This window comes from Mus musculus, chromosome 4, assembly GCF_000001635.26.
Source record: "Mus musculus strain C57BL/6J chromosome 4, GRCm38.p6 C57BL/6J".
In the NCBI taxonomy this organism is placed as follows: Eukaryota; Metazoa; Chordata; class Mammalia; order Rodentia; family Muridae; genus Mus; species Mus musculus.
The window spans coordinates 53,511,604-53,524,524 of NC_000070.6; the positions used below are offsets into that span (position 1 = coordinate 53,511,604).

Consider the following 12,921-nt stretch of genomic DNA (forward strand, 5'->3'; position numbering starts at 1 on the left):
GCAGAGGGAGACTGTTGCAACCATCGTACAACCCCCTAGATCACAATCTACTCTTAGTCACTGTGCCCAGCCAGCCTCTCTTAATTCTGTTGTTCCAGAGTGTTGGGGGGCAAGCATGTTTTATTAATGGTGTGTTGTTGTAGTTAGCTAGGTTAGTTTGTAGTTAGCTTGGTTTGGGTATGCACTTCCCATAGTTCTGTGGGTTAAATAAGATGGCCCTCCTTGGGACACTTGGATCCTGGCCCCGTGTGATGCCTGGACTTGCCTTTCCTTGTCTTTCCTCCTCCTCCATGGAAGGAAGAGGTCTCTTTGGGCAGAACTCTTCCGAGGGTAGAGAACAGATCCTCTGCAGCCTGCATTTAGAATCAGCAGAAGGCCTGCATTGCTGTTATTTAGCAGTAGCAGAAGGGTCTGCATCGCTGCTGGGTATTTTATTTTGGTGACTCACTAAGGGCAACGTGCTCCATAGAAAGGGGCTGTACATTATAAACTGATTCCAGGTAATAATTGGACAAATGATCAGACTCCATTTTTATTCCCCTCTGGGGAAGACATGTGTCAGGACTCGCTAAAGCGGAAGCATCCGAGGGGCTTTGCTGCCAGCTTCTCAGCCTTAGTGCCGCAGTGCTTGATTAGAGAGGAGAGAAGCCAAATCCGGCAGGAGGCGGCCAGCAGACCTGGTATCTGTTTGCCACCTCTTGCTCCAAAAAAGCCTTACTGCAGAGTTGCCATGGCAGCAGGAGGCAATTTAATGGCAAGGGCTCATCTCTGGATCCGCACTGCTGTGCCCAGCTTTTCCCCCTGGCCTTCAGTTTGATCAGCTGCTTACACCAGGGCCTTACTGTGAGGTGTCCTTGTAGCTACACATTGCCTTATGGAGCAAAGTGTGAGATCCCCTGAATTCTCAGGACAGCCACCTCTCCCCCCCACCCCCCAAACACTTCTCCTCGGCACATATCTCTTTGATGTTCCACCCTAGAGTCAGCCCTATCCGATCATTTGCAGTTCCTTAAATATGCTCTTTCATGCTTCTGCGCTTTTAGGCATGCGGTTTCCTCTGCCCGAGTGCTCCCTTCCCCATCTGTCTGGAAAATTCCTACTCAATTTCAAAATGCAGCTTAGACTCCTCCTCCCCCTCCCTCATGCTCTCTCTCACCCTCTTTCCTCCTTGCAGATCTGTACAGCTTCTACAGCCATCTCAACCTCGTCACGTGGGGTTGAAATGACTCGTTGTACTCCTGCCTCTTTTTCTGTAGTCTGAGAGTTATTTGCATTCAAAATTTGTGTTTTGTAGATTTTTGCACTGAAAGGGCCTTTCCTGGGAGTAATATGTAACAATGTTTGTGGAATTACGGGATGCTTTTTTGTGAATTAAGTCCTGTCTAATGCTAATCCTTTGAGTGCTGTTCCCTACAAAGGTAAACCACTGCATTGTAAGTAGTCAGAGTTCCTTCTGCTACAGACCTGATGGACCAGCCAGCCATCAACCTGACACTGGTGGCTGTGCCCTGTCTTTCCAGTTAGGATCAGAGAGAATAACATTTGTGGGTCAGACTTTACGTCTATGCGATCTCCAATTGTTACCCACCATCTGGATCCCTCCGTGGGCTATTGAATTGTAGTATGCTGAGGACACAGCCTCTGAGGCTTTGTGAGATACAGTAACTCCTTGGTAAATCTCATTTTCTCTACCTTCTTCTCTTCTTGGTGGGGACAGTAAAAGCCAAATAGAGGTTCAAGCCACCGTTAAACATGTAGCAGCATCTAACTGGGTTTCATCATCTCACTCTGAGCACAGCTTTTCAAGTTACTCCTTTCCTGTGGCTCTTTTCCTTTTCCTGACCGCCTGTGATTTATGGCTTGCGCCTTCCCTGTTGCCCATTCTCATGTTTGGTGCCTATGTCCTGTGTACTGTGCAGACACGCTGCTTTTTGTGGGTATTCTAACCTTTCTTTCCTCCTGGAAAGAATTTGGTATTTCCAGATTTCCAAGTTAGAATAGATTTTGCTTCATTTCTTCTTCAAATAACCCCAGAACCCACCTGAACTGAGCCTGTGCTTAAACCCCTCCCCCACCGGTCTCTGTACAGCTTCCTCTGCAGGCCAGTCTGAGCACTTTGTGGTTTGTCTCCTGTCGCCATTGCCCTTGTCTGTTTTGAGCCTGGCCCTTAACAGCTGAGCCATCTCTCCAGCCCCCATCACACTTTCTTAAGTTCAAAGCTCACCTGGGTGTTTGGCAGTTCCCTTTGCCAGTGTCTTTTCTGCACCACCCACCCGAGCATGCCCCGTGCATACTGTGTGTGCCAGAGCCTGCAGGTGTCCAGGCTGTTCAGTTTCTGAAAAGTATTCTTGTCATTGTTTTTCTTCCCCCCCATTCTCACGCATGGTATTCTAGGGTCTATAACGGATGTGAAACTTAAACAAAGCTGTTTCTAAGTTATTAATAGATTTGAGCTTCTACAACATTCTTGTGCCTCGTCCTCATTCCTGACACAGGCTGGTGACAGTGGAATTAGGATGGGCTGTGAGACAGATAGATAGTACTTTGTTGCTTCTTATCCCATGTCTGAAAAATACCCTCTGTAAGCTGTCGGTTAACTGCAAATGAGTTCCCCTTATCTTCATGGAAAGCATTCCAAGAGGCAGTGCAGTTCTTTGGGGCTGTGGATTGTACTAATTTTTTTTATTTGTATTTCATTGTGCTATTGCCGGGAGCCATTTTTTTCTCTTATGAGTACATACCTAGAAGAAAGTTTAACTAATAAATCAGATACAGTAAGAAACTGACAACAACTAACCATGAAATTGAGTAGTCATACCAATAAGTATAATAAAAATGACTCAAAATGTATTTGTCTATTTATGAAAATTTCCATTTGCTGGTCCCTGACTTTGTGGCTGTTTCCCCAGCCACAGGTAGCTGAATCCATGTGAAATGAAACTGCAAAAGGGAAACTACTCACCTGCTGATGCTAGCCTAATTTGTAAATAGAGTTGATAGCTTCTTTCACTGTCAAAGGGAGAGCAAGCCTTCTTAGAACCTAGGGCCTATAAGGAGCTCTTCATAGTGTGTTTTTGTGTGAATTGGATTTAATATGTTTTTAGGTTGGAACTAGGGTATGTGTGCATGCTAAGCATATGCCATTAGCATATATTTCTAAAAGTGCTTTTTGTATTTTGTATTAAGTTGTATTTTGGTTGTATGGGTTATAGTTTTTCGGAAACATGCTCTTATGCTATAATCAGCAGTATTAGTTTGATAGTGCTAAATATATATTGTAGGATTCTACTCACCTTCTTAACCCATTTCTGTTTTGCCTGACCTGCTCTGAGGGCTGCTTGTCTTACCAAGCCTCTTGACCCAATGGTATCTATGCAGCTTTTCCTCCCAAATGAAAAGTAAATCTTAGTATTGTAGTCTTATTTGTGACTATTCCAGACCAAGTTGAGTAGAGTGGCTAACTATCAAATGCAGGCTTTGTAAAGGTTAGGTGTTTTCTGTGAGAAACCAATAGGAACTGTCATGCACATACTGTCTGTTACATGTGTACCGTTGGTGACCTTACAGTAGACTAAAGAGTAAATGGTATAGTGTTTAAAATACAGACATTGAGGATAAGGAGGGAAGATGTTTTTCTTTTTCTTTTATTTTTTTTTCATGGTTTTAGAACTTTATTGTAGAAAAGCAAAGAGAGAGAAGAGTAAAGAGGCAGAGGGTGGCCATGGCCACATGGAGAGAGGGGAGAATGGAGGGGTAGAGAGAAAGCAAGAGAATCAAGAGAGCGGAAGATGTTTTTCTTAAGTTAGGCAAAAGAAGTATTGTAGGGAGGCTAGAAGCTGAGGAGTGTGCATACCTGTGATCTCAGCTGCTTGAGAGGCCAAAGCAGGTAAAAAACAAACAAACAAACAAACCCAACAGGACACAGGTTCAGGTTGGTATAACTAAGGCACAGTACAAGTTACCATTTATTCTCAAGTACAAACTACCACGGCCTTTCAGAGGATAAGGTAGGGCTGTAAAAATATAGTTAGGTCAGTTTTAGCATTGGGAGACACAGAAGCAGGACAACAGACGAGCTATCTATTCTCAGGAGGTCATCGTTCTTAGAGCCTTGTCCCAGCTGGGAAGCCTGGCAGCCTCTGCCTTTCTTCACTTGTCTCTAAGTCTGATTTCTCCTGGCATGTAATTTCTCCAGATACTTCTTAGGGCATCGCTTATCATTAAGAACTGTGTATTCAGTGAGTCCCCAACCCACATTCCACTGCCTGCACAGAAACACCACACTACTGTGTGGAACTGATGTGTACACAGAGGTTTTCTGAGTGTCTGTCACACGAGTATTCAATAAACACTGGCTGCATTCATTACCGATATCATAGATGGTACTTACTATTGCCTGTGCTGGCACTGCTAGTTGATACACCCTCTTTCAGACCCTGAGTGTTCCCTGCCCAGAATCTGGCTGTGTGCAGTCTATTGTCTGTGGTCCTAGGAACAGACATGCTGAGTCACATGCGTGGGACAGATGGAGGGAGAATTAGTGAGAGGTTGCTTGTTCCAGCCAACCCAGAACCCATTCTCTTTGTGCCTGCCTGTACTAACCACCTCCTTGTTTTCGGCTGTGGGCACCATCCGTGAACCCTGCTTCCAAATCACATCTGGCTTCTTTGTGTTCCTTTTATCTTTTGGGAACATCAGTGATTTTAGAGTCTCTAAGAGCTTGTAGATTTGTAGTGCATCTTGTGCTTCTCCTTGCTGCTGGGCTCCTGGCTGGTCTTCTGGCCGCACTGTCTGTGCAGTGTTAATGCTCCATCTGTGAGGGCCTCTCTGGTACCTTCTGCACTGTTTCTCCCGCTCTGGCATTTCTAGATAGTGCCTGTTTCACCCGTGCATTGACTTTAGTCTTCTGCTTTTGAGATTGTGTAGCTAGTTCTGTTTCCTCATTAGATTATAGCCAAAGGCTGAGGAAAGTGATTACCTCATTCTTACGGTCAGTTGTATTTGGAATGTAGGTTTAGGTGGTTTGTGGGAAAGGACATTGACTTTGTAAAATGTGCCATGGACTCAGAAAAAAAATGTACCAGGGCTGTGGTTAAAGAACTTTGTGCCAAATAAGACATTTCTCCTTATGTGCCCTTTGTGGTGCGAAACACTAGTCACTATTTATCTTGTCAGAGGATGTGTGGGCTTCATTTTCTCTTGGACAGGTTATGATACATACCTGCTGTCTTTAGCTTCTCTTTGATTTTATTTGTTAAATCCTACGATTTCCATCTAAGCTTTGCCTTTTAAAAATATTATTGTATAAATATACATAGGATATAATTTAGGATATATGAATTATTTTTATATAGCTGCTATGGGATTTTTAAAATATATAGGAAATGTACTGTGGCTATTCCAATTAAGATGTAACCTGCATAATTTGTAGAAAACAAGAACCCTGAGAAGGAAGGACAGATTAGAGGGCTGTGATGTTGCTGTATATTTTTCTAGTTTTCATTCGAATGTCCACCCATATCAGTGTGTGTTCATTAATATACTTGTTTCCATTTTGATAATAATATCCATTAACCAAAGTTTGTAGTTTCCGTGACAACTGTAATGTATGTTAAATCACAACATTGGGATATTCTAATAGTATTTGGTACGAGTTTAACAAAGCAAGAAAACGATGATTTCTGATGATGAAATCTGCATATTATAAAGTATAAATATTAGGAAAAGAAATTGTGAAAACTATTAATTTCTTCAATTACTCCGTTCTCTTTGTAAGCATTACAAGTCATTGTTTTCAAACCTTCCACTGATGGTTCTGTTTGAGGATTGGCAACTGTGTAGCTCAGTGAAGTCTGTCCTTTGCTTTGGGGCTTGGTTGAGTATGCGGCGAGCCATATGTATTTTGCAAAATAATATCTTGGTTCTTTTTTCCATGCTTTAGGTATGTGTTCTTTTTGGACCCATGCAACCTGGACTTGATAAACAGGAAGATCAAGTCTATAGCACTGTGCGTAGCAGCATGTCCTCGACAGGAGTTGAAAACCTTGAGTGACGTCCAGAAGTTTGCAGAGATCAATGGTGAGATTTTAGACTGTCCACATTGATCACCTGGGCTCCTGGGCTCAGTTAAATGCTGTATGTTTGCATTTCAGTATATACTTGTCCTCCAACTAAATATGTTATAAAACAACCTTAAGGAGAAGAAAGAAGTGGTTTGAGATTTCCTAGTTTAGTATTTGAGCACCAACTGAGGAGATTATTAAATCTGTAGAAGTGCTGGGTGCAGTGCTGTGACTGTAATCCCAGCTACCCGGGAGGCTGAGGCAGAAGGATTGCTTAGCCTAAGTGCAGGCTCACTTAGACAGCGTAGCAAGATCTCTTGTCTTAAAAAGACAAGCAGAGATAGATTATTTCACACCTTTGTTGATAAGAAAGAAAAACAGAATTTCCCCAGGGTGGGGTGATTCCCAGGGAAATCCTCAGAAGGTCTTTGTGATGTACAAATGGGTATTTTTAAACTAAATGCTTTAGGTACTTTCGATACACCCTATTGGATATTTTCGGGTTTTATTACTTTGAGATAGGGCCTTTCCTGAGCTGGTTGCATGAGCTGATGATCGTCTTGCCTTAGCGTCTAGAGCTGAGTGTGTGCTGGAATTACAGATGAAATCTAAGCTTGCTGTTAATATACTCTGTATAAAGTTTAGTTTTCCCCTTCTTTCCAAGTTTTGCTTAAATCTCACAATCTGTGTTCACTCCATCCGCCCATAGTCTATGTTTAATCTGCGGTTAACAGTATAATATGTGCATATGTAAAGTGATGGCAAAAGTTACAGGAACGAATGTAAAGAACTATAATCAAATTTCTGCTGTCAGTTCTTTTTCAGTGTGCTGGTGTACATATAATTTTATGTTCTGCTCTTAAATTTAATGTTGCATCATGACCTTTTCTCAAAATAGTTTGGAGGAGTTTTGAGGTTAAAAGACTGGGATTAGCCGCGAATACCAGCAGAGCCAGTTCCCTGCAAATCAGCTCTGCTCTTTGGAAATTCTTCTTTCCAGGCGCTGTCCTCAGTCCTACATGGTTTACTGCAGTTCTCTTTAGAGTATTTTTAAAGTTCTCTTTGTAGAGCACTGCATGCTAAAGGCCCCTCTGGCCCATGTTTTGAACTCCCTGAGCGAGGTTCCATGTTTGTGTTTTGTGTGAAGGGCTTCTTATGTCTTCCTGCTTGCCTAAATCCATGGCTGGTGCTAGGTCCTTTCAGCAACTTGTTGACTCAGGTGTTTACCCCATGTAACATGTAGCTGACTAAAACAGGCTTGGAGCCATAACCATGCCTATCCCAGCCTGGCTTCAGATCCTTCCAGACAGGATGCTGGTCCTCTGAAGGGAGGAAGACGGGTGATGTTCCTGACCCACCACCTCATGCCCTTAGTATAGAGAGCGGGAAAGGCATGGACCGGTGAGGATCTGGATTCCCGTTCAGATTCCATCACTGGCTCCATAAGAAGAGATAGAAGAGCTTTCTGAGCCCAGGGGTCGTCATCCAAATAAACGTGAGGGTGTGCGAGGAGTACTGAATACGTGATGGGCACTGATGAGTTCAGCTTCTGTGTTCACTTGTGACCCCATCTTTGCCTTGCTAAGTCCTGTGCCACAGTTGTCAGCCCTGTAACTTCTTATACCCTGTCTTAGGTATGGGGTACGGTTCTTTAGACACGTGTACCACATAGGCAGTGTAGTTCGCTGGATAAAAGTATAGGCTCTCAGATAAATTATTTAGATTCAACTGTTGATTCTTCAACTTAGTAGTCTTAAGACTCTGAACAAGTTATTTGACCTCTTGAAGCCTCAGCCCCATGACTGTCATGGGACAGTTTCTGTACCTACCTCATTGGGATTTTTTGCGACAAATCAATACAAGAAAAATATTTTAAAAATATTTAAAACTGGTAAAAATGTTGTTGACAGTTGGTGTTAGCTGCCACCTGTTCCATTATCTTTCTATTAGTGGAATGTTAGACTCTCTCCACATCCAGTCTCCCTATCAGTTCCTTAGATACAGCTGCTATAAACAGTTATTATCAGTCCTCAGGGTTTTCAGTCAGCACTAACCCATTGCTCAGAACTCATCAGTGGTAGAAGTCTGTATGTTTTATATGACACTCAGAGCTATTGTCTAATCTTAAACTATCTTCCGATGTATCCTTTCAAACATACTGGATGTGAGTTTTGGTGCCTTGAACCTGACGTGTCTCCAGGAGTACCAAGTGAAGGCTAAAATTGCCCTCTGTGTGATTTGTTTGCTCTTGTGATTTCTTGAAGAGGCATGGCCTGTGTCTTGATCTGGCATGCTTCATTTCTAGGCCAGTATCCTTGTAAGTAAATGTGATACTGAGTGTGGTTTATTCATATCTACCCTAAGAAGACACTTCCAGTGGAGTTGGTAGCTTTTCATTCCAGAAGTATTAATTAATAAATGTTTTAGCAAATAGCAAGCACCCTTGGGCTTGGGAGCCGGTTGGTATAAAGAATAAGAAAGAACCTGGGCATGTTGATGTATGCCTGTATTCCCAACCCTTGAGAGGGAAGGGCGGGGGGATGGTGAATTCCAAGGCAGGGTAGGCTACATGGTGAGCTCCTGGTTCCTAATACATAACAGCAGTAATGGTGAGAACTTCCACATGGTAGAAGATGGGCACAACAGTAACTTTAGTTGGCAAGCATAAAACTTTATTAAAATTCCAAGAGAGGAAACTTTGGGTATATATAGCCATACCTGCTTTAATAGCAACCCCTGAATTGGAATTCCTGGATTTCTCTAAAGAGCTTACATTGTTCTTCAGATTGGTAACACAAAACTGGAGCTGACCAGCTGTAATTCATTGTTAAATTATCACCGAGATAGTTCTCCTGTCTTGCGTTAGTACCCCCTCTTTGGTCTACTGTAATTTATATTCTTGTTGGTATCTGCTTCTGTACACAGTTGATCTCTGTTAGGAAGTAAAGGCTCTTTTAGCTCACGTTTACAGACCTCAATATTACTTTCAGAGAGGAGCTTTCTGTAAGGGATGATGTAGTTATAAGTGAAAAATGTTCAGCTTTCTAGGAAATAATAATTAAAGCCCATGAAATAGCTTAGTTAAAACTGTTAGAACAAAATGTAGGCAAAGGCTTCGGGATTGGATTTCTTGAATGGGTCCACATTGCACCAGAAGCAAAAGAAACAAAAGAAGAAAGTATAACTGTATGATGTCAGAGTTGAAAGTTTTACACAACCAGGCCTGGTGATGTGTGTCTGTAATCTGAGCATTTAGGATGCTGAGGAAGGAGGGTGGACATAGTCTAGCACAGGCTACGTGGCAAAACCTTGTCAAAAAAAAAGGAAAAAAAGAATCAACAAATCGCAGACTTTTTATGCAAGAAGTCACAAAAATCAACAGAGTTGAAACAGGAGAAAATATTTGCAAGTCTTCTATCTGGTCAGTGGTTCCTATGCAGACCACATCACAGCCGTCTCAGTTCTCAGGTTTCAGTCAGCACCACTCTGGCCCAGAAATCCTGTATGTCTTATCTGGCACTCAGATTTATCGTCTAGTCTTGGGACTGCCTTTTAATATGGCCTCTCAAATATCCTGGCTGTGTGCGTTTGTGCTTTTACGATCCACCATTAGAAAGAAGATCACAGCACTGATGGACTTATAGATGGAGATGCAATACCGTGTGGCTGCTATGGAGACCCAGGGTTCCTTAAGTCAGCAGTGTCACTTCTACTTGAAAGAATTGAAACCAGGATCAGAAGAAACGTTTGCACGGCCACGACAGTCTGTATGTTATTCACCAGTCAGGAGGCAGAAACAACTGCAATGCCCATGGGCAGGTTAACAGATGAAGACGATTTCTAAGCTGAGCATGGTGTCCCGTGTCTCAAAAAACAAATGAAGAAAGAGACGTGCTGATAGGCATTTGATGAAACTCTTGCTTGAAGAAAGAAGTAAATCCAGTCACAGGGTTCAGCTGTTCATGGCTGGACTGAGGATGTCACGCCGAGAGAAGTAAGCTGTCCTCAGGACAAACACTTGGAAAGTCCACATATGTGAAATCCCTAGCGTAGGCAAGTTCATCAAGGCAGGAAGTGGATCGGTTGATGGCAGGGCCTGTAGTGGGGATAAAACGAGGGGTTACTGTTTAATGTGCAAAGGGTTACAGTTTTTCAAGAGGAAGTTGTAGGACTGGATAGTGGTACTGGTTGTAACCACTGTGATTACATTGAACATCACTGGCTTTGTAGCCACAGAGAGCATTCTGACTTCCATGTTATGTGTATTTTATTGTAATTTTAAAAAATATTCTTGATAGAGGAAGATCTTGTGTGAGTTACATTTAGAATGCTAATTCTAAGCCTTATTTAAAATTCAGAGTAAGGTTGTATGTTTCTTTTTTGTTTGTTTGTTTGTTTGTAGACATCTAAATAGATTTTTAATTTTTTTTTGGTTGTATGTTTCTTACCAGGATGAAAAATTAAATTCTTTTCAAAGAATTTCAAGTTTATGTGACATTTTGAAGGTACTTTCTAGCACTTAAAATCACCCATTCACATGAACTTTTACTATATTTAGAAATTATTTAAAATTTTTGTAAGAGGAAGCTCTTAGGTCCTGTAGCAGTGTTTATAAGAAACACAATCATTAGGTAAAGTGTTCTCTCTAGGCAAGAGGAGGGGTGTTTTCTTGGGTATTTGTGGGAAACATTTGTTAACTATGCTTGACTTGGGTGGTGAGGTTAGAAGACATGTCTGGAAATAGATTAGTTATGCAGCGGTACTGCTGTATTGCGAAGATCTTTAAAAGCTGGCAGAGACATCTAGATACCTGTAAATTATACTCTGATACGTGAATTGGGTAATAAATGCGTAAATGTAAATTTCTTATGGTCCTTAATTCGTATATGACACAACTCTCAGAAATATATAACGCTAGGTAAGAAAACAATTTAAAAATGGCCTTTAAAAAACCGCCATTACCAAAACCAATAAGAACTCCATATTGAACCTTTGTGTTTGGTATAATGTCCTGACAATCCTGTGCGAGTTTCCCAGGGACAGCTCTTGCTATGTTTATCTCTGAATACCCAGGCCCCAATGCTTGCGACCACACTGTAGATATCAGCTTTTCTCCTGGCTCTCTTGCCACTTAATAACTTCTCAGCCTCTATATCCTTTATCCTCGGTTCCGCACCCGTGCGTGCTGCCACCAGCAGGCAGATTGTTTAGCTCCAGTCTAACCAAAAGTGCTGGGAAATCTATTTTTTTTTTTTTAAATTCACGTCTAAATAATTCCTTTCATTCATTTATCTCTCTTCTGCATCCCCTCCAGGTGATTATCCGTCCCCTTTCTTCTCTTAATCCCTCTTGTTCCTTCTCTTTGCCAACCTTATGCCCTGTAGAGAAAACTGAATCTGTCTGGTGAGAGCCCCCTTCTGAGCTCTTATTTCAGCAGGGCGTGTGAATTCTGTCCTGCCTCTGCTCTTCTTCTAGCTTCTCATGAATGGGTTTCTTTCTGTCCTCAGTAGGATTTTTGAATGCACAAATACCATCTATGTCATAGCGGGAATGAACCGCCCTCCTTCTGATGCTAGCAAGCTTGGGTTTTCTGTAAGGTTTTTGGCTGAATCCAAGCAAAGCATGACAGGTGACAAAGATGCCAGTGCATGCTATGGAATTCTCCCCCTCCCTCTTCACCAGGCCGGCCTTCCATCTCTAGCCCCATTGTTCAGTCGGAGCAGCTGAGTCTTAGTGATTAGAACCATGAGCTTTGCCTCAACATTCCCTTCTCAGTGCTCTGTGCTGTACCTGATGTATCTACGAGACGTTAATTGTTTCCTAGCTCAGTTCTAGCGAACAGTTTAGAAATGAACATCTTTTCTAGAAGTGACAGCTGGACCATGCATGCATCCTTGGTTGCTGGGAATATTTTACATGCAACATTATCATTCTACTTTATGATATATATCATTTGTATATGTATGTAGGCTTGTGTTTATGTACACACACAGTCTTGCCTAACATAGCGAACTATGGCTTGATTCTTTAGAAAGGTAAAGAAAGTGTATAGTCGATAATAAAATTTAAACTAATTCCTTCACACCAAGTATGCACCAGAGATACATACGTTAGTCCCATATTTAAGAGGCTTGCAGTCCATCAGGGTCAGACTTCTTGTCCTGACAAGACCTAGAAGTCTTGGGTATGGATATTAAAACTTCCCTTAGCAGCTGGGAGGTGATGACGCACACCTTTTTTTCTTGTTTGCATCTCATTTATAGTATGTAAAAAGTGACACTACACTTTAAAAGTGCTTCTTTGATGTACAGTACAGTTCCTATAACTCTGAGGGTGGGCTACTGACCCACTGCTTGCATCAGAGACACAGTTTGAGTGCAGCAGGGTTGAGGGACTCTTTCAAAATGATTATCATTTGCTATTAAAACTTTAACTAATTGTATGACATTTAGATAAAACTCACTGCTCATGAATACTAATAAGCCTTTGATTGTCATTGGCTGTTAAGTTTATAGTCACTATTATATCAGTATGCTTTCCCTTCATTCAGTAACAGCATAATTTAAAGCATACAGTTAGTATAGACTTTTGTTTTTACATAGTGGTACAGAAGGCTGGACTTGATAATGTATGTAAATGAACACAGTGATCTATTCTAGCAAATGATTTAGTTGCTTTCAAGTCAGGGACCAGGATGCTTGATTTTTTTTATTTTTATTTTTAGAAAGTTTATAGTTGATAATAAAATTTAAACTAATTCCTTCACAAATAATTACTATTCACCGAGTATGCACCAGAGATACATATACTAGTCCCACATTGAAGAAGCTTGCTGTTAGGATTAAACCTTCCCTTAGCA

The 12,921-nt window shown here is 41.7% G+C and overlaps 1 protein-coding gene across 7 annotated transcripts in view; it reads left to right on the forward strand.

Annotated features, from left to right (window-relative positions):
- The window catches only part of Slc44a1 (solute carrier family 44, member 1), a 182,092-nt gene that overhangs the window by 71,217 nt on the left and 97,954 nt on the right, over positions 1–12,921 (forward strand). For all 7 annotated transcript variants that reach the window (XR_390309.4, XM_006537531.4, NM_133891.3 and 4 more), the window contains exon 4: positions 5,942–6,078. Coding sequence is in view for 5 of the 7 variants with exons in the window: in XM_006537531.4 (XP_006537594.1) it covers positions 5,942–6,078 (137 nt within the window). In the remaining 2 variants the exon portion in view is untranslated. The remainder of the gene's footprint in view (positions 1–5,941; positions 6,079–12,921) is intronic.